Source organism: Nelumbo nucifera, chromosome 5, assembly GCF_055504915.1.
Source record: "Nelumbo nucifera cultivar China Antique chromosome 5, China Antique-T2T, whole genome shotgun sequence".
NCBI classification, from domain to species: domain Eukaryota; kingdom Viridiplantae; phylum Streptophyta; class Magnoliopsida; order Proteales; family Nelumbonaceae; genus Nelumbo; species Nelumbo nucifera.
This window is the reverse complement of record NC_142653.1, coordinates 22,221,574-22,244,754: the sequence shown is the minus strand read 5'-3', so window position 1 is coordinate 22,244,754 and position 23,181 is coordinate 22,221,574. Positions and strand designations below refer to the sequence as shown.

The 23,181-nt window shown below is 35.6% G+C and overlaps 1 protein-coding gene across 1 annotated transcript; it reads right to left on the bottom strand.

Moving 5' to 3' along the window:
- Positions 1–826: 826 nt before the first annotated feature.
- LOC104595760 (DNA glycosylase superfamily protein) lies at positions 827–4,773 on the bottom strand. The gene is made up of 4 exons (XM_010256636.3): positions 4,027–4,773; positions 1,966–2,107; positions 1,743–1,884; positions 827–1,443 (listed from the first exon to the last, which is right to left on the bottom strand). Exons 1-4 carry the CDS (start codon positions 4,460–4,462, stop codon positions 1,108–1,110), a joined length of 1,056 nt encoding a protein of 351 aa, XP_010254938.1. The 5' UTR covers positions 4,463–4,773; the 3' UTR covers positions 827–1,107.
- Between the last annotated feature and the right edge of the window lie 18,408 nt (positions 4,774–23,181).

The following is a 23,181-nucleotide window of genomic DNA, read 5'->3' as shown; positions in this document are numbered from 1 at the left end:
ACAATACAATACAGCCTTTGAGTACCAAATGGCTCCTATCTATCCATCTGCAATACAGAGCGGCAGAGCCTTCTATTAAATTGCCCTTACACTTGGTCTTTTGGTCAAACGGGCATTTCAGAACAGAAAAAACTGCGGTCCCTTCCCTATGTGACATATGTTTTCTTTTTTCATGGAAGCATGTGAGAGACTGTGCGAGAGACCTCTACCACGCTTATTTGTTTTTAATGTACATGGTACAGTCCCTTCCCCTTCTCTTGCTGTAGGCCTGTTGGGGATTTTTCTGTCGCTAAACAATGGTGAATAGCCATGAAAAATTCAACTTGAGAGATCGATCGCTCTACTACTGTAACAACAATCGCAACTCTGTATCTTGGGTAAGCTAATCCAAGTAAAGAAGAGCTTGATTGTTAGGACAGAAGTCACAGAACTGCAAATGTAAATGACAATTGAACCACAACCACTGTATTCGTTCTGCTTATCTGCTGTAATAAAATAGCTCTTTAGCATGTGCTAATATGGATGGGATCAGGATCCAACGGCTGAGATCATGATACAAATGTCTTGGGTTTCGCAATGGCATCCCCTCTGGAAATGCAGGAGCAGGAGGAGAATTTGCCTGGCATTAAGACCAGTTGATGATTCTCAACATTCTCAGGTTCACGAGACATACAAAATTGAAGGGTTCAGTTTGACCGAACGTGCTCTGCTTATTGCAGCCCATTTATTTCTCAAAACAAAATATAAAGACTATCTACAAGGGTTTGCAGTAATAGGACCATGGTTTAATATTTGATTTCAAAGCAACAGCGGTTTTGATGGATCGTTGAAAAGCATAACCTCCTCAACTACATGGATTAAATACAAATTTCCCCTTGAAAACTATTATTTTGGGTGGTTCAAGTTATACACAACAGATGAAGAAACGTGCTAACAGTAACAGAACATCAAAAGATACACTCCCCAGTCCCCTGAGACTGGAAAAAGAAGAAAAAAAAAACACTCCCATCACATCTTTTACATCTTCCATACTACAGATTGTTTTTTTTTTTTGATGAATTCCATACTACAGATTGTTTGATTGCAGGAAATAGGCAACACGGAAATTCAGTTGTTAGATAAACATGTTTTCTCCAAAGCCTTAGCCATTACTTCCATATTCTCAGTCTTGGCTTTTAAATCCTTCTGGATGTTTGAGTTGCACTCTTGGTATCTGAAGCAGGTGACAAGGTGATCATTTACAATCCCTGCTACCTGCATGAATGAATAAATAACAGTGGGTCCCACACAACGGAAGCCTTTCCTCATCATATCCTTGCTCATGGTCTCGGCCTTTGGTGTCTTAACTGGTACTTGCCGTGCATAACGAAATCCATTTCTCAAAGGTTTGTGATTCACAAAGCTCCAGCAATAGTTGGCAAATGAACCGAACTCCTGCTGAACCTGCAGAAGAGGAGCAAATTATAAGATCAAAAACATCCTTTGGTTGTGTTTAGTGTGATACAATATTTGAGTCCGAAATAAATTCTATGCGTGTAAACAAAAAACACACAATTGCTAAGTTGAAGAGACAATCTGAAGTGTATTAAATTTGAAGTTTTGCTTCAAGTTTTTAACCTCTTCATTCAATCAAAATCTTTTAAGGCAACGTCCCATTTTTTACCACACATATATGATCCACATGATGCAGTTGAAAAATGAGTGTGAGCAGAGGATGGAGCCTTTTCACAAGTGTTTATTACCTTTATTATCTGCCTGGCGTTCTCTACAACAGCGCGAAGCTTTGGCTCAGATAGCAAGGTGCTGCTACTTGTTTTAAGTGATAGCACCTTCTTTTCAGTAAATTGTGCAATAGTTGCAGGATCAAAATTGTCAAAAAGCGTCCTGGCAAAAGATCCAATAAATGTCAGACAACATACACCCAATAAAGGCTTGAATTTAAATGGAGGCACTAGAGTCATATACCTGAATATGTCTCTCTTGTTAAGAATAGTTGGCCAGCTGAGTTCAGCTAATGCTTCTGATAAGACAAGCAGCTCAAACAGCTTCCTATCATCATGGACTGGGACACCCCATTCTTCATCGTGGAAAGAAATATAAAGTGGATCTATGATGCAAAGACCAAAATAAGTTAAAGGCATAGGAGCATTGTCTTAACCATACATATAGGAATGATTGAGCCCATGGATCACAAATTCAAACCAATGAAACAATAGACATTTCTTTGAAATATGCCTAAGACTGATATATCTCAATTAAAAGTGCAACTTTTATGGCCATTCACTGAAATCTTGCAAGAAAAATGTATATCCTCAAGGCTAATCCCCAAACTAGCAACATGTCAGAGTTCAAGATCTCCTTGTAAATATGCATCCAAACTTTGCCTCAAGGATCCAAATTCATACCTTAACTCCTTCAGAAATGTATACAACAAACATATAAGAAAATTTCACCCCTAATGGAGCACTTGTGGTTTTCTGCCATCTGATCATTGCCTAATTCCTAAGGTCAATTTAGCTGTGTGTTCTTGGCTTTCTATAAATTAAGCATCTTTTCAAAATAATGCTAATGCAAGCAATAAAATTTGTACAAATTTCATTTGCAACAAAAGTCAGCCCTAAAAGTCCAACTGATTTACACCCTGAGATATCATATAATTTTTGTCAAACTTCAAAATCCTACATGTGCTCAAAACACTCCTATTTGCTTTTTGATGAGTCATTGTTCGAAATGTTCTTAAATCCTAAGCAATACATTATTCTAAATTTTAAATCAATATGGTTCCAGTACAAGCAACTTTTTTGGTAATTCACATTGCCGGAAACCAAGAGAAACCTTAATGTGTCCTTACTGACATGTAACAGAGGACAATCAGTAAGAAACATCAACCGCTAAGTTTTTTAATGAATTGATCAAATACGATATTTCAGTCTTCTTCTTTGTCCACCCAAACAAGTCCTTCGATTCATGTAATTGTCTGCGTGTGTTTTCTATAGATAATGTTGAATGCTAAAAGTGTGAGAGGAGTGAAAAATAAATGTTACATTTTGCTTTTCTTTTTGGATCATCAAGGTTACATACTGTTTTGTCTCACCTCTTAAGATGAAGGATTCACCTTTGTGAGTCCTTCCCGTTTAACTTTGATGTAAAGGGGAAACCTGGGTAAATCTAGGTGCATGGATCAATCATATGCTCAAAGCTAATGCCACATGTGGCATGCCCATGACCTAGTCTGACTGAGTCAGAGATGTGACATCTGCTGATATTGCAGCAATAGCAACATGCTGCAAAGCTCTGGACTAGTAAGAAAACCAGGTGAAAAAGGAGAACAAAGAAGTCCCTGCATCGGAAAAATGGGTTATTGATCACGAAGAACTTCAGTTTATGGACCATTAGAAGTATGGTTTTAAACAAGATTCATCTGAATTAAGAGATACTTGTATCACCTATGTAACTAATATGTCACACGGATCATCATTTCTCATAATATGTAAGAACTGTTCCGCACTTATGACCTGGATACCCACCATGTATACCTTTACTTGGTATTGAATGTCATAAATTGTGGAGTATAACATCGCTGGAGAAAACTATGTTTTGATGTTTAATTAGTTTCTTAAGTTTCCGCATATGGGAGATTAAGATGGGAGCTCTCTTAAGTTTCATTATTTTTAGAAATTACCAGAATTTCCACGGACTTAGATACACGAATTCAAATTCCTAAAAAACAGGACTGCCTATGTAGCATTTTTTTTTTTTGATAATTATTGCCTATGTAGTTTCTTACAACAGTTCCATGTTTTTATTTAAGAAAATGGAGTTAAAGATAAACGCATTAAAGTTTGAATTCCAAATGGAACGAAGCATAGCAAATACTCTCACCGAAAAATAATAATGATAAATAAATAAGCTCCTCAAAGTCTCAAACAACGAAGAAGAAAGAATCCAAACAAAATATATATATATATATATATATATATATATATATCAAAAGAAGGAAACGTGTGAAGAGCACATATCTCTTACCAGAATTTTGTGTAATCCAATCGCACCGCTTTGCTAGAACTGGTGGCGTCGGGGAAGGGACCTCAACTCCATCCGGAACAACCTTCGTAGGCTTTGAGCCATTCTTTTTGATCCTCAAGCCCGTCAGGGCCTTGGCTCCTTCAGTAACAACCTTCTCAGACTTCAAGCCATTCTGTTTGACTCTCATGATGCTCGCTGTTTTCAAGGAAGAGCTGCTGCAAGAAGAATCCGAGGAGCATGAACTGTCGACCGAAACATTACGCTGGATAACAGACTCCGGCAACCTTCTCGTTTCTTGTGGTTTCTTAAGACCATCCTTTTTCCGTTTCGCATCTTTTGATTCTGAAACCCTAACTCTGTTTCCAGCTGGTCCCAGAACAGGTCTGCCTTCAGTCTCCTGTTCGGTTGATGATTGAAGTTCAGTAGCCACAGACATTGCTAAAACTCTCTTTCTTCAAGTCTAAGCCTTTTCCGCCCGACGTAAGATCCAACGACAAGCAAAGTAGCTAACTTTCCATTAATGTACCCTCTGAGAAAGCTCTGCGACAAGTTTTGGCTCTCGATTTCGGTGCTCAGAGAGGAACCGGGTACATATCCGGTGCCTTAAAATTAAAGTAGAGAAGAAACCCTAAAAATCTGCAGTAAACACAAATAAAATGTGTAAAGATTTAGGGGGGCTTAGGCTTTAGAGAATGCACAGAAATGAACAGGAGGGCGGGAGGAGAGACCACAGAGCCGGAAAACGACGAAAAAACGGACGGGTTTTGGAGGTTTAAACAGAGGAAACCACCATCCAAATAGCGACCGATGATAGCCAGTCACACTGCTCCCGTGTCGGTAGAACCTTTTCTGACCACTGTTTTGAACGGTTGGAACATCGACGAAATACCGACAATACCATTCGTATTCAATTGAAATTTCCAAACTAACCTTCTGGACTGGAGGTTTCCATTTTCCCATGCGGAAGTGAAACACAACATGGGAATGGCATTTCTTGGAGTGGGGTCAGGAATGGGCATTCCCCCATATAGGAGAATCTCATTCCGTCTAAAATGGGAATGAGAATTCTATTCCATTTAACCAAACATACTCCTATTCCCTCGAACCAAACAGAACCTAAACTCTTCTTTGTACCATTTTTAACCATCGAAAGATCATGCAAACCACATTGAAGTTTAGTCCTTTTTGTATCCAATGCTACATTTTAAATGCTTTCAACGGTAAATGATGGAGGGTGATTTGCCCCGACCTCATCATAGTGGGATACGTGGGCGTGACTCAGCATAAGTGACAGCTCAGCGCGATCAATCCGTCAAGGTCCAACGTGGCAGCTCAACACCAGGTGACACTCCGATTATCCCGAGCTCCTCCCAAGTAAAGGAGCCCCCAATTGAGTTCCTCCCACATAAAGGAGATCCCGAGCTCCTCCCAAGTAAAGGAGCCCCCGAGCTCCTCCACAGTAAGGAGCCGCGAGCTCCTCCTCAAGGGAACACCCCGAGCTAAGATTCTTCCACAGGTATCCCAAACCAGGGTACTGCAAGACAGGGATCTCCCGAGCTCAAGGCACTTCGGGGTGAGCTCGGGAGCCTCCTAATAAATTTGTTCCAACAAGCCTAAGTAGGCCGCCTCGGGTAGAATAACCTCAGCATGGCACCTCCAGCTCGGCACAAAGTAGCTTGGTGCAAGGTAGCTCGCAGGAAGGCAACTTGGCGTATCACAAGAAGATCTCCCCTGACAATCGTACTTGCCAAACCTGGAGCCCTGCACCCACGTCTCTCGCCAGACGGCGTCGTGCCTGCCAAACCTGAGAGGTGTCCCTCATTTGACAGAGCCGTACCCTACAACAGTGACCTGCGCAGCCCTGGCAAGTAACGGCTGCGATAGAGAATAAGAGGCGGTTATGTCAGATTTGACAGGACACCATTATATAAGAACTCCAACCCCCAGAGAGGAAAGGTAATTTGATTTCGCACTATCTGCACTCTTAGCTCTCCTTGTATTCTTTGCAATTCTCTCTCAGAATTCTAACTTGATCGTCAGAGTGTTCCCGTCAGGCAAATTCCCCGGGAATCCTTCACTGTCTTCTCTGTCTCAGATGCTATCCTTCGCTAGTTAAGATCCAGGCCACCGCCAGCTAGGAGTGACCGGATCACACTACATTAGTAAACATAATGAAGAATAATTTAGAGGCGGGGTATTTTAAGTTATTATGCAAAGCAACGGGGGCATGCAGTTTTAGTTCAAGGGATAAGGAAGCCGGTAACTGTGGGGTTGGCTGTGTGTGTTATTCAGTTGGTGGAGAAATCGGTTGGAGGCACATAACTTGGTTGGCAAGTTCCTTACCGTTACGAAAAAGAATGCCAAGGACCAAATAACACCCCACCACCACACAAAACTCCCCCCAAAAAAGTAAAAATAGAACAAGAAAGTAGGTATACAACGGCTAGTTTATCCTTCACTTTTCCTCCTATAGTCCTCCCATCCTATCCCATGTGAGAGTGAGCGAGGTTGACTGATTGTGGTCTTTACCTTAGCTTAAAGCTTTGGTACAGTGGGCCGAGGTGATAAATATGAATACTGGGCCCCTGCATTACCTAATTTGCGGAAAACACTGATTTGTTATGGATTGGCATTTTTTCATGGTAACTGAATGACAAATATCTAGTTTTAGTGGGATATGCTGTGATGTGATCCAGCAACGTACATCTTCAACAATTCCAATCCAAGGCCCACTCAAATCTGTTCTCATCTTTCCCACAGCTGAGACCAAATTCCGTTATGCTTTTTGCCCAGAATTTATCCCATTATAGACCCAGCCTGGCCCACTCAAGTTCCCGTTTTTTTTTCCGCATCATAGATTTTCCTTTTTTTTTTAATTGCAAATTATTAGTGGAGAAAATGTTTAGCTTACATAATTAATTACAGAAGGTAACGAATAATATCTGGAAATTACTGAAACAAAACGGTGACTAATTAACTGTAAGTGTAACCTGCTTACAATGGTTCCTTGAGCACTTGGACTCGGATAACAAGCTTAGCGCCTTAGCCTGAACCCAACCCGTTTTGATACATGGGCCATAATATATTAAGTTTATTACAGGACCCAACCTAAAAGACCGAAAGCAGTAGCCCAAACCTTGAAAGCGGTGGGTTGGACTCGGACACCCTTCGTGGTAGCCCAATATAGGTCTATCAGAGATGGATCAGGTTCAATTCAATCCAATGAATACTTTGGACAATTTTGGACCAATCTAATTTAATGTCCAGACCGTTGAATTTGTTCAAATTAGTTGCAATTTAGATTGGTTTCAACTCGAACCTTGTCCATTAACATTTGTAGTATTATCTTTTATGAATGGATTAGATATTGGTTCAATCCAATTAAATCCATTATGGATGGACCAAGTGTCTATTCCAATCCAATAAATACTTTGGACCATTAAATCTGAACTGATCCAATTCAATGTTTTATTGATTTGTCCAATCAGCTTAAATTGATTTTGATTTGAATGGAATCTAACCCTAAACCAGTCCATTAACACCCCTAATGACACATGTACACTTCCCTACAGTACAACTCCTCAAAGGAGTTTTCAGACTGAACGTCTGAAACTTCCTCCACGTACAGAAAGAAAGATGTAGAGTCGCTATAAAAGGCGTGAGGTGTCATTAAAACTTACAGCTTTAGTTGCGAAGAAGGTAACTACATTTTTGTTTTTTTCTTTTCCTGATTGAAGAGTAAATAATCAGTTTATTGCAACTCGTGCATACCACACTAAAATTTAATTAAACTCAATTCGGAAGGTGTACAAATATAAATATGTAGAGTACACTAAAAATCAATTATGCTTCGTTTGGAAGGAATACAATATAAATATGTAGATTGCAAAACCTTGTATTTTATTTTATTTTATATATATTTGTACTCCTTCCAAACTTACCCTTATGCAGGTCCCACCTTGGCTGTTGGTCGAGGCATCTCGTACCCAAGAGTTGCACATATTAGGTGTTCAGAAAAAAATGCCCAAGAGCAAGAATTTCAGTCTAGCTGCTGCTCTAGTGAACATAAATAAAATGAAGGGCTGTTGGGCTGAAACTTGGTTCCGGACTCTTCAAAGACAGCTTCACTCCCCAAGCCCAACCCAACAATAGATCAGCTTCATCTAAGATGAAACCCAAGTTTGGTTAACTGAACTGAATTCGGATTTGCTAAATGCTTTTGTATGTGGAATCAATGATAGTTCCCCAATCCCCATGTTCAGTGATAAAATACATGGGCCTCACAGTGAGGGATTTGAATAGTTGTGCCTCATGTATTTTAGGACTGGTGTGAAGAGTTATTATTGGTTCCATAGTCTGCTGTGTATTTCAAAAACTGCACGTCAGGTGGTCCCATCTCCCAAATCCATAACCCCCAATCCTGATGCCCGAATTGATTATACATTTAATAAATGAGCCCACATCTGCTGCTCCTACCACTGTGCATAAGCAATTAAGTATCAATCACAAGTCAACACGCCACTTTTCAGTATACATGGGGCTCATGCATGAGTGCCTTAATTTTATGTCCAAAAAAAGATAAACTTTATTTTGGTTAAAAATGCTTTTTTGTTAATATATAAACAATTTGTTACTTACTGTCATTTTTAATAAGCTCATAATACCACAATTGGACTTCCATGTTATAACTTATAATTATCATAGTAATTATAGATGCCAGGTATAATTGGGTCAGGTCTTATTATCCCCATTAATAATTCATTTGGCTCTAGGTCTATAATCTATATTATAGAATTGATTAATAATTTGGGATTGGTCCATTCTTTTTAAGGTAGATCCAACCCGTTAATTGTTCTTTTCGCAAAGCACTTTCTTAAAAAGTTAGGGTTTGTTTGTTTGTATTGAATTTTAAAGTTTAAATGTATTTAAATTTATAATAATTACTTTAAGAGGTGCATTGGAGTTAGTGAACATTTTTTTTTTGGTTTTAAAATCTGAATGTGAAGAATATTGTTCTAAAATTAAAATATTGAATTATGAAAAGTAACAAATCACTGTTTTAACTTTGGGTATGGAAAGTTTGTTTAACTATTTAATAAATTAACTAAATGAATATAAAATAATTAATAAAAGTGGAATCGATAAATATTATAAATTATTAAATATCTTTAAATAATTGATCATTTATTAATTAATTAATAAGTAATAAATTCTTGCATAATTATTAATTAAAGTAAATAATTAATGATTAATAATTTATTATAATTATTAATCATCCTTATAATTAATTATAATCAAATAATTAAATAGGTAATTAAATAATACATATATAATTAATAAATAATAATAATTTCTAAATATTATTTCATTAATAATTATATATTCATATGACTAAGTAATTAGTATTCACTATTTAAATGATAATTTTACAAAGAAAAAGTGAACATTATTGCTATTGTACATTGCATTAAGTCTGAAAACAAAGTGAGAATGGAACACTCTTAATACCTCTTAAAGTAATTAAGAGATAAGAGATGAGAGCTATTAAGAGCAAACGAACAAGCCCATAAAATGTTTGGATTCCATGACATTAATGGATTTAGTTAAGTGGTAAATCCGATTTGTTCCAAAACAAAAGAATTGTATCGCAAAAAAAATAAAAAAATAAAAAAAGGAAACTATCGAGTCAAGGTTTGCAGCAACCTCTAGTATTTTGAGGCGGCCCCAATAAATCTAAGGAATCATTTGATAATAGCTGAAGTTGCTGAATTGAAAAGCTAATTGCCTTTTAGGGGCTATTCTACAACATAAATGTTTTTGTTTTGAATTCGTCACATCATAAATAAAAAAAATGTTTTTAAAACAATACATATTCTTAAAATCATCAAAGTAATGGTTTTAAAAATAAAAACAAATTGCTGTGTCAATGCAATTGCCAATTTGACCTTAACTTCAACTATTTTGTCCAGGCTGTTTGGTTTGAAAGAAAGGGTAGGGAAAGGACCTGCCAAACCAAACAAAGCTCAAAGGTCAGACCAATACATGCATTCTTTTAGCTGAAGTGATTCTCATATCTTGATGCGACTATTCATATTTTTGGCTGAAGTGATTCTCATATTGATCAACCCTGTTAGAAACAGCAATGGTACCAATACAGCCTTACAGCAAATGATCGGAACTTGGAATTGGTTTTTAATGTTAGGGATTAATTATTTCATTCTAAGGAAGGAGGTGAAAAACATAAATATATATATATATATATATTTGTGAATGTGTAAGAAAAGAGAAAAGAAGAGAGTGAAGAGGAGATAAATTAAAAAAATTGTTGCAGAAGAATAAAGAGTGGCTAGTAGCGCCCACTCCCTCTATTCTAATGTGTAACATGTCCATCTGTTACAATACTTGTCAAATGAAGGAAAAAAAAACTATCATGCAAAGATAAAAATTCACAACTATGGTAATAGCTGCCTTGTTATCACAATAAAGAAACATGGAACCATCTACATCAAAACCCATTTCTTCCAACAAGTTCATCTTCCACACCACCTAAGCTATACCATGAATCATAACACGGTATTAAACTTAAACACTAAATTTGGTCATTACAAACTGTTTCTTATTCCTCCATATCACCAAGTTACTCTCAACAAATAAGTTAGTAACCCGAAGCAGACCTTTGGTTATCTATAGATCCAGCCTTATCAGCCAATGTATCCAACTTTCATTTGATCATGTTTTAAAAGAAAGATACCTCATGGATGTCTTTTCAAATATCCAAGAACCTTTAAGAGGTGGGTCCTTTTAGTAGACTGCATGTGTTGGATTAGAGCACCTCTAACATAGGCAATATCTGGCCTAGCTAGTCATAAAGAGGCAAGGTTTTTAAAATAGAATTGGACAACGAATTGGTCAGGGATTTGGTTCCTGGGTCGAACGGTCCAATTGTTTGAACTGAGTGGATGGTCCGTTCTGATAAAAAATAATAAAAAAAAAAAACGATCAAGCCGTTGGATGATTCAACTGCCCAGGTCAATAGTTTGCTGACCAAATCAATGGCTTTTGGTGAAATAATGGTTCTAGGGTAAAATAGAACTGATCACCTAACTGGTTCCCAATTTTTCCAATCCAACTGTATGGTCCAATCCGATTTTAAAAACCATGTAAAGAGGTATAGTAACCTCCCAACCAATCTCTAATATTACTTAATGTTTGGAAGGGCTTTTTTCCGTCATTGTCTCCAAGTTTGTGGTTTTGCTTAATGGGAGTGTCTACTAGCGTGACTCCCAACTTACTAGAATCCTATACAAGATTTAGGATATACTTCTTCCAAGAGAGATAAAGATGCCCCCTATTGGAGAAGAGAAGAAGAAAAAAAAATGTTGGAGAGGAATCAAGAGTGGCTAGAAGCGCCCATTCCCTTTATTTTATTAGGGATACATATATAAAGTGAAAAAGACTAAAGTACCCCATTGTGTTATGTATGTACATATTACAACATGAGCATAACAAATTCAAAGAGAAATGCATGCCACATCAGCAATTAAACAGAATCAAGAAAAAAAACTGCATTTGGCAGTCCTATTTCTAAAAAAAAGTTTTTGCAAGTGACCAGCTCTGTTTTACTCCAGAACTGTTATTTTGCCAAAAAACTGTTAATTTGGTCAGCAAATCGTTGATTTGGGTGGTCGAACCGTTTGAACCGTCTAACAGTTTGACTTTTTTATATATTTTTTTATTTTTTAATTTTTGTCAGAACAGGCTATCTGTTCGGTTTGAACAGTCGGACCGTTTGGTCCAGGAATCGGACCCCTGACCGGTTCGTTGTCGGGTTCGATTTTAAAAACCTTGTTATATATTGTTTCATCAATTCCTCCCATTGTGCAAAGCTATTAACAAAATTTGGCTTTTATGCTACAAACAAAATCAACAATAATGTCCAAACAAATTGTGATCGGTAAGCACATTTGGCCAGAGAAGCCACACACGCGCATGGTCAACAACCACTGCACTTGGGCTCCAAATCTCTCTCTCTCTCTCCCTCTCTCTCTCTCTCATAATTTCCCATTAAACCAATAAAGAAATCACATATGCTTAACTATTTTTAACAACCATAAAGAAAGAGGGATTTGCTTTTCTAATATTTAGCCAAGTGGCACCACTTTCCCCCACTTCCTCCTAAATTATCTCTAATTCGAGTCAAGATCTCCTGCCCACATCTACCCACAACACACTACCCCTCGTGAATCGGAAACATCTCCCCCCTACATAATACTATGCAGAGGTTGAGATGTTCTCCATGTGTGGCTGCGATAGATGTGGGCAGGGTTCTCGTGGGCAAGACCCCTCTAATTTCTATTTATCTCCTAAATTATCTCTAACTCCTATTTATCTCTTAAATGATCTACAATTTAGTAGAGATTTTCTCTCCTAAACTATCTCTAATTCTTATTTATCATTTCCCCCACTTTTTATCTATATCTATCTAAAGAAAGTTTCAATTAAAAAAATTCAGAACTATTTAAATGTGATAGAAAAATTATATACTAAATTTAAAATATTTATTCAAAACACAAAAATTAATAGATTTAATAATATTCATATTATTACTAATTCAATATTTTTACAAAATTCATCATGAAATTATGTAGTAACAATATAAATTATAATTTTTTCAAATTATTCAATTTAAATGTTATTCAAATAATAAAAATTTTACAATAAAAAATAAAATATTATTTAAATATTTCAATAACTAAAAATCTTAAATAAAAAACATTAAAAATAGCTAAATAATATAACAAAATATTTAATATTACGTAATAACATTAAAATAAGTAAAATTCAAATAATGAAAATTTTTAAATATTTTACATATTATTTAAATATTTAAATAACAAAATATTTAACATGACGAAATTTTAAATAGTTAAAATAACGAAACTATGTAATAAATTTTAAAAATTAAAAGTAGAAAAATAATTACAATAGAATTCATAATATTCATATTAATAGTACAATTACAATTTTAGGGATTGTTAAATTCAATAAATAATTAATATTTTAAGAATTTAAATAACGATATTATTTCAATAACTAAATAATATTGTAAATAACTAATTTCACTTATATCAATTAATAACTATATAAAATAACTATCAACAAAATTATATTTATTAGTAATAATTTTAAAATAATAGTGTATATCCATTATATATTTATATATACTATAATTAATATTTATTTTATTTTTAGTAATTATTTATTTTTTTATAAACATGCTTTCAATAATTATTTATAAATGTATTTTTATTTTGTTATTTAATAGAAAATTATCAATAACTATGGGAGATTATACAACTATTATTTAACTTTTGAAATTTAATTTATTGTGTTTATTGTATTTTTGTTATAAATTTATTTTTAGTAATTATATATTTTTTATTATTTATAGATTAATGCTTATTAGAGATTAAACTATTATTTGAGATTACACTATTTATTGACTAATTTAGTATATTTTCAGTCTTTATTATATTTTTGTATTATATCTATTATATTTTCATAATACACTTATTTTCAATGATTGAGTACATTTTCTATACATTTTAAATAATTATTGGATATTAAACTATTGTTATTTATTAGAGATTGGATTATAACTTTAGTTGAAATTAGGAGTGTTCAATGATTGGTTTTGTTCAATTGCAGGCTGTTTCGCCAACCAAATCGATCTAGTCAAGTCCGTAGTTTGTCACTCGAAACCTTCCTACTTTCTCGTATTAAAAACTAAAATATAAAATATTAATATATTTATTAAACCAAAACTAATATGAAATACTAGAAAACCGACCAACTCGGGTTGAGTATGATTGGATTGTTTAATAAAAAGTTAAAATATAAAACAATTATATACTCTTATTTATTTCTATTGTTTAACTTTCGCTTAACAAAGCCCCATGGGTCCCCATCACCATGTCTCTCCTTGCTCCATTATCCCACCATGCATTCTCTTTGACTTTCTCTCCTCTCCCCTTCCCACCACTCCAGTTAAGCCATGTCACCCAACTACCTAAAAATATTTCCATAATCTCTCTCCTAAAGTATCTCATTTAAACCAATAGAAAATTATCATATTGCCTCCCTAATCAATTCCTAAAATTCATCCCCCAATCTATATCCACTTCCCTTCATTTAAAATATTCATATTAATTAATAAATGGTTAAATACTGTTAATATTTAATCCCACCCATATTCAATGAGTATTAAATAGTGTCATTACCAAAAATTAATAAATACAGTTAGTAAATTACCAAAAATTAAATATTCTTATTAGTACGGTTAGTAAATTATAAAAGATAATAAATATTTTTATTAATTAACTCATTAGCAACATTTTATAGAAATTGAAAACTCTTTAACTAATTTCTAAAAAATTGAGAATTATATTTAAGAATTATCAAAAAGTATAAAATTTTAGTTATTGTTATTGTTATTATTATAATTAATAACCAAATACAAATGCGGGAACAAAATATTATAATGTTAGAAAATGAAATTATTAATTAATTTATATTGAAAAATAAAAGATAAATTAGTGTAATTTTGTTAGTAAACTACCAAATAAAAATATATATTTAATAACAATTTTAAAAAACTGAATAAATCCCCATAGTTACACAAATGTAACAATTTTTTCAAAAAATTTCATAAAACTACAATTTTGTAAAATAACATTTTTGAAATTAAAAGACAAAGTATTTGAAAGTTTATTTAAAATGCATCAAATAATTATTGAAAATTATTAGAATATTTTGGAAAATTTAAGAAATTTTATTACATTTGATAGATTTTGGAAAACTATTGAAAAATTATGTAATTTTCATTGAAAATTATTAAAGATAAATGACTCTAGGAAATGGAAAACTATAATTTGGACAAATAATTACACAAATTGTTAAGATAAATTAGTATAATTCTGTAAGTAAACCATTTAAAAAGAAAATAAATTATTTAATAAAATTTAAATAAATTTGAATAAATTTTCAAAATTACACAAGTACAATAAATTTTCCAAAATTTTCATAAAATTATATTTTTTTAATATTAAAAATAATTTAGTATACTTTTAGAAATTTACCATGTGGTTGATACTCAATATATCGTTTTGATCATTTCTATCATCGAATTGAATATTGGGTTGACGGGGATAGTGTTTTCAAAATTGGATCAAACCAGATGGTTAGACTGGAAAAATTGGGAACCAAACACCATTTCTCCTCAAAACAGTTTTTTTTTTCCCAAAAACCACTTATTTGGTTAGCAAACCGCTGACCTAGGTGGTCGAACCGCCAATCCGGATAATAGTTTTTGACCTTTTTTGTTGTTCTAATTTTTTATTTTTTTGTTAGAGCGGGCCATCCATTCAGACTGAACAATCGGACAGTTCAACACCAAAATGGTTCCCTGTCCAATCCAATTTTAAAAACCTTGGACAGGGAGTGGGTGCCTTGCCTTGAGCTTGGCTTGGTGTGCAGCATGGTCTGGCCCAAGGCCCAGCCCATGAACCAGCCTGACCCACGGCACAGCACGGGCCCATGCGGGCTTGGGCTGTGGGCAGTGCCGAACCAACTCCTCAAATTATCCTAGAGGGAGGCACGACCCGGGATACCTCGTGGGCCAGCACGACACGGCTCACACTTTGTGCGGGCCACATGCGGGTCATGTTGTGTCGACCCAGCATGACCCTATTTACACCTTTACTTGAACTTGCCCAATACTAGGGACGGGGCATGGAAATTCGAGGATTCTCCATCCTTGATGAGGAGTGGGATGCCTTGCCCCTGAACTCGCCTGACATTGAGGAATGGTTACTAGGGTGTAAATGGATCTTATTCGAATCTAGTTAGAGAATCCAATATCCGAATTTGATTCGATATCCGATGGACATTGAAAATTAATATCCGAATTCGAATATGACTAAATATTCGAATATTCAATTCGGTTCAAATTTGATTAATTAATTATTTTAGATAATTAATAAATATATAAGTTATTTATATAACTTAATTATTATATAAAATATTTTATATATTATATATAAGAATTAAATAATAGGTAGAATTCGGATATTTATTGAATCGAATCAGGTCATCCGAATTTGAATCCGATTAACTATTCAGTAAGAATAGAATATCCGAATTCGACTGATTAGATATTCAAATTATCGAAATTCGATTCTATTATGTCGAATATCGAATTTGAAATCGGATTTTTGAATACTGTTGACACCCCCCGTTAACCCATGTAACACTGGGGATGGGGCAGGGATGGGGTAAAGTGTCTTGACTATGGGGCAGAGAAAGGGATGGGGTGCCCTACCTTGAACCCAACCCGTTGTCATTCCTATATAATTATTAATTATTTGTGGAATTAATAAAAATGTTAGCTTTTATAATTATTTTTATTTATATAAAATTAATCAAAATTTTATTTAAAAAGAATAAAATTTATTAAAATTACTACAAATTATTAATAAAACTAAATTTATTAAAAAATATATATTCATATTCAATTAACAAAAATTATTTTTAACCATTGCCATTATGGTTCTAGATCTCTTGCACAGAAGAACTCTGCGCATGTCTACTCATAACACACTACCTCCATGCATTCAAAACATCTCCCAATGCTTGATATTATGTGGAAGGATGAAATATTCCCCATATATGACTGTAATGTTATGTGTGAATAGACGTGAGGAGAGTTCTTATGGGCAGGAGATCCCAACTCTGCCATTACACCTATCTTTTCAGATTTCCACAAAAACTTTCAACCGAGGGGATAAGTGTGCAGGTTAAGAACGTCAGCACAGAGAAAATATGAAGGCGGCTGTGAGGAGAATCCTCTACTATCCATCCAATTTATATAATATTTTACTGGTTCAGTGGTCAATTTTTTTTTCTCTGTGTCATCACTTTTTAAAAATTTGTATAGCTGAAAATATTAATAAGTGGAGAAATGCTACTGTAATATACCTAAAGTCTTTCGACAATACTTTCAAAAATTCAATAAAAATTTTATTTTCTTTTTGTTACGAGTTAACAAGTGGCCCTTAATAACAATGACTCATATGAATTAATTAATTATCCTCTTCCCTCTTCTCACTCCGTCCGCGTTTTTTCTAAGCCCATTTACCTTCTGCATCTTTTTAGGAATTTGTTGTTCTTACATACACTAACACATAAAGCCCAGTAACTGTTTAACCGGTGCATTGCTAACTCGGGATGGGGAGGGGAGTTGGGCATCCCCAAGCAAGCATTGACAAAAATTTCTGGCAGTCCTAGAGTGGGCCTTTACAGCAACCTCATACAAAATGTCCTTTAATTTCTGTCGTCATATTCATCAAGCATTTTCCCTAATTTATATAGATTGATAAAGAAAATAGTAATACCCATTCATGGGTACTTGTATAATTGTTTCCTAAAACTTTACTGTACCTATTCCATGGACACCTCCTAATATTCATCTAATCCCATTAGTTTTGTTTAAATAATCAATTCTAGTTCTTTTCTTCATTCTATTCTATCTGCAAAGTCTCTCCCCCAAGTAAATATACTGACTTGACCTGTAAAGACGATTGTTTTTCAGCCAAGCATATGTCAAATAGAAAAGAACCACCTCTGACCTATTCTTCTTGCTTTATAATTAAAGAACCTAGGTACTACCACATAGGATCGGTGTCGGCAGACCTGGGAGAAAATCCCATATGAAAAAATAAAAGAACTTCGGATGATCGATATGCTTTTGGTCCATATCAGCCAACGACAAAACTTGGTTCTAATTTGTAGTATTAACCTTTTGGTGTGCTTTGATGAGCAACTTAGGTGCTACTCATTTTATTGGATTGGGTGTGCATACTTAACGGATAGTGATGAAGGGTATTACACGTTTTAATCAAGTCTAGTAGCATGTTGAAAATTGGTAGAATGAATCACGATATTCAGAAATGAGGACTGAAACAATGATTTTGTTTGATGAATCAATTGTTTTTGACGATGGTGATGATGATGATGGACAGGCGGGCTTCAGCATGGGAACGATGGCTTACAGGAGAGTCATGTTTTGGGGCTGATGATATTCTACATGACTAGTTACGATGATAGCAACCCTAAAGCCTTAATACTTGAAGGCTCCTGGGTTCTCTGTCTTCACGTGTTTTGATATACATCGAGACTTGTGGAGCTCATAGCCGTTGATTTCTTCCACAATAAGATGATGGGTTCCAAACCCTGGTTGAAGAAGGTCTGTTACATCACCCTAGTGCGTGCTTGCTTTATGGGCTTGCCTTTTTTCTTCTGTCTTTGTTATTAAAGCAAACAGAGAATACATGTAAAATTAAATTAGTGCACGCACATATGTTTAGCCCCCCTCCCATTCGCATATTATCCTTAAATCAATTTCCCGTAGATACCAACTGATAGAGCCAGAGACTCAGTTGGTGAGGCGGGAGGGATATGCATGCGGGTAAGACGGAGTTGCGAAGCATTTAACTGAGGAACATCAGGCCGACTGGTCGATGAATGTTGTATCGGAATAGAAGACGAAGTACCGAATGACGATTGAAGCCGCTGCATCATATCATTACGAGCTTCTTCTGTATCCTCCATTTTGTTCGTTTTTCAGAGTAAAACGAAAAAAGGGAGAAAATAATAAAGGCTTAAAGACTGGTTGAAGACCAGAACCAAAGCTCCGTTTCAGTTCAATCTCTATTAGCTTTCTCTCTCAAAACCTCATAAGAAAGGGAACCCGAAGACTAAACCCTAAAATGCTCAAGATCCGAGCACCAGAATCTACAAACAAATAGATAAAACCGTACTATTTAAGGTTCACTACCGGATTATGAACCCTAGATTATCAGCATCAGAGAAAAGTGAACTGGTGGGGACGATGACAAAATCTAAACCCTAACGTACGCTTGACATTGATTCAAAGAAAGAAAAGAAATTTCTCAACTTACATTTGACAAAATCTAAACCCCACAAAAATCCTAGTTTTCGTCGCTGGAGCTATTAGAGGGAAAATAAGTTTTGGCACTGTCAAGCAAGAGCAATGGATCTATCAGACCTCGTCTTCGGACAGATTAGAACACCTTCAAGGTGCCCATTGCCCAAAATGCAGGATCATGCCTTCGCCTTCCTCTTCTCTGCTGTCTCTTTCCTGTACTCGTCGTCTGCTTCCGCTGCTGCTCCGCTCCCCAATGATACGACGCGCTCCTTCAGTTCTGCTCTCAGACCGACGCGCATGGCATCCTCCTCGACAAGAACGGCGTAGCTTTCATCTCTGATTTCGGGTTGGCTCTGCTTCTGAGCCCAGGGAGAGATTGGGAGGGTATAGCGCGCCGGAGCAGGGGGAGACGAAGAGGCTGTCTCAAAAGGCAGAGATATACATTTTGGGGTTTTGCTGCTGGAGGTGTTGGTGGGGAGGCTCCCGCTGCAGTATCGCTCCCCAATTCGACCGCGGGGGGCGGAGGAGCAGGGAGTGGATCTTCCCAAGTGGGTAAGGTCGGTGGTGAGGGACGAGTGGACGGCAGAGGTGTTCGACCCGAAGCTTCTGAGGTACAAGAACATAGAGGAGGATGTAATGGCGATGCTGCACGTAGGGCTGGCAGCGGAGAAAACGCCGACGATGTCGGAGGTGGCGAAGATGATCGAGGATCCCTTGAACCTGAAGACGCTACTCTCTCTCACCCTCCGTCGCCACAACGGAAGACAACCTCTCGCTAGTTGAATACAGATAATCTATTTGTTTTTTATTTAAAAATTTTCAATCGGCTGCAGGTGATGGATGGCCAGTTAATGCAGATTGACGTTCTCTGCTCTCAGTTCACCCTAGTCTTCAGTTCGTACGGAAGGATTTGGACTGGACGGGGTCCAATCCAAAACCGGTTCATTGACATCGTGCATAAACATCCCAACTGACACCCTTACCTAAGAGATCCCAATAACAAAATGATGCATGTATTCAGACAGTCATATGCAGATTTCAAGAAGATACAGAGCAAAAGAAAAGTAATTTATATTTTGATGAATTTTGCCACTCAATTCTTGCTTACTAGACCAAAAGGTTCATTAGCAAATTAACCATACCAGATTTTTATATATATCATCGAAAGCAATATATCTCACTTTTGCTGATGGAGAAAATGGTTAACCCACCATCCAGTTATTTACACATTGGTCATATTTCACTACAGTATGAATTTCCTTTCCTTAATGACAAGATCAACTTATTGCGGGTGCCTCGACTCAAAGAATAAGATTTTATGAATAAAGAAAACAATGGCAATCACCTTACAGCAAACATTATGATCCAACCCTGTCCAATATAATGCTACTGATCAAACAAAAAATAAATAAATAAAGAAAGAAAGAAAGAAAGATAAAAATAATAACCACCTATTTCGTGAGTGTTTCCTAGTTGCAAGCTAAACGAAAATTAGTTTTCATATTCTATGAACTAAAGTTAAGAGATGGCAACAAATTGATATGATAAACTTGAAATCGTGGGGACTTTAGTGACCATCTCAGGGGTTTTGATAGTTACCCTGTACAAGGGCCCATCCATCAGATTCGGAACCACCCCATCTTCACCACCACTTCCTCTATCCCTGATTGAAAATAATTGGATCCTTGGTGGACTATTCTTCGCAGTTGCTTCTTTATCAATTTCTATTTGGAATACTTTTCAGGTACAAGAAAAAAAAAATGAAAATAATAAATAAATAAATAAAAATCTTGGTTCTGACTCATACCCTAATAACTCTTCCTCTTGTACCTTACAGGCAGTGATTGTTAGAGGGTACCCAGACGGGATGACCATTGTCTCTTTCTCTTTCTATACATTTTTTGGGACCATCCAAACTGCAGTACTTTGATTGTAGAAAGAGATCCTAGTGGTTGGAGTCTAGAGCCAGGTGTAAAACTCATCTCGGTTGTCTACTCGGTAAGCAAACACCAAAACTACTGTTAAATGTTTTGATCGAACCCTGCCCCTATTATTAGAAGAAAGTCAAAAAGAAAGAGAAAATATAGAGAAACGCAGTTGAGAAATTATTTATTTTCTAACTTAATTGTTGTTCTTTGTTCAGACTCACTTTTGCATGTGTTTCACAATATTATATTTATGCATTGATAAACAGGGGTGGATTCGTGGCAAGCCAAGCTGAATAGTACGAGGTTCAAGTTCGGCTTGAGACTATTATATAAGGTTTGAGCTTGAGTTCGAGTTTGGCCTCGGTTCGAGCCAGAACCTTGAACTCGAGCTCTACTCGAGTCAATAATGATTCATAAGCTTGAGCTTGGTTCGGCTGGAACTCGATTTTGAAAAAAAACCTAAAACCTGAGAAAGGATTTAAAATCTAAACTCATTTGGATACACTTCCAATAGCTACTGAATCAATTGTTTCAAAAAAATTAATCATGAAAGGCAAATTTTCAGTATAATTAGTTAATAACATTTGAAACTTCAATAGTAAGGCACACTGAAATTCAAATATTAAGGTGTATATCTACGGCTACATATTAATTATGTTAAGTTGCATAAAAATAGAATCAGAACTTAAAGAGAGAAATAAATATGTGGGAGTTCAACTTTACGAGCACGCATCAATCAAGAACATGAACATAAGAAAATCATAGAGAACTCAGGCAATATTGAAAAAAGTATGCTTTACCTCGACCGAAATGGAAAGACTGGCCAAAGAATAAATATGCAAATTAGAGTCACAAATTATAAATAGATCACTAATAATTTGACCAAAACAACCTAGATAGAAAACTGCCTGCATGAAATTAAAGAAGAGAAGTTTCAATGCAAGAAGAAGGGCTAAATAGGGTTATGATCTGCGCATTTGATGACTCTGTTCAACCAATGATATGATATACATTTCTACCAGTATTTGCATCTTAGAGACCTAATCTCTTCCTCTAAATCTCTTGTTAATATCCAGGCAAAGCCACACATTAGGTGAATCAAAATCACATTTCTACCAATATTTACATCTTAGAGACCTAATCTCTTTCTAATATCCAAGCAAGCCACATATTAAGTGAACCAAAATCAAGATTATCTTGTCAAACATGTAATATCAGACAGTCATATGCAGATTTCAGGAAGATATAGAGCAAAAGAAAAGTAATTACATAAAGAGGAAGCTTGATAAGACCAAGCATCATTGGATCAAGACAACATGAAGTGTTAGAAGGCCAATTAAAATATATCTAATCAAAATAATTACTTATATTTCATAATAACTACTGATGTACTTTCCTGAAAAGAACAGAATATCTGTCAACAATAATCATCAGCTATTGCAGGGTTTACTGACTGAAGTTCAATAAAGTCCATGCTAATTGACAGCCCTCCCTTTTAATATAATTATCCTTTACAGACCTTAGTCATATCTAACCAATTGCTGCTGAAAACCCTGGACTTTAATTGATTTTAATTCTAGTTGTTTTCCGCTGAAAATCTAGGAACCTTGTTTGAGTGATATTTGCTGGAATGTTCTCAAGCTGTAAGTACTATTCAGAAAATCCAGCAAGTAACACCAAGAGTAAATGAATAAATAATAATACATGGAAGGAACGCTACTAGTAAATGCTATCAAGTTGAAGTAACAGAGGAGAGCTGAAAAAGAGCTTCCGTGAAGAAAAAAATTATAAAGATATCTTTTACTTCCGTCGAAACCATTAAACATCTCCCAAATGCAGATATTTCTAAAATAGAAACATGTTAAAATGTTAGTAAGAAAAAAGCTTTAAAATAACCTGAATTAGAAAAAGATTAAGGTTAAAGGCGACATTTAATAGGCAAGAGGTTACCTGCCGTAGTGCAGGCCGGATGTCATGTAGTATACGCAACCACATCTACTTCTGAAACTGTTGTTGATGGAGTGTCTCTTGGGTGCAAGCTATCATTGCACACGTTGGAGGTGGCATTCTCCGGTGGCAAGTAGACAAGAATGGTGGGATTAACTCCAAAAGCCTCGGAGATGAGGTCCGATGGGATTCGGCCGTTGAAAAATCGTCCTGTGGGTTTTCCTCCAAGGAAATCGCGACCGTAGAGCTTGAAGTTGCTCTTGAGGATGGTGGAGA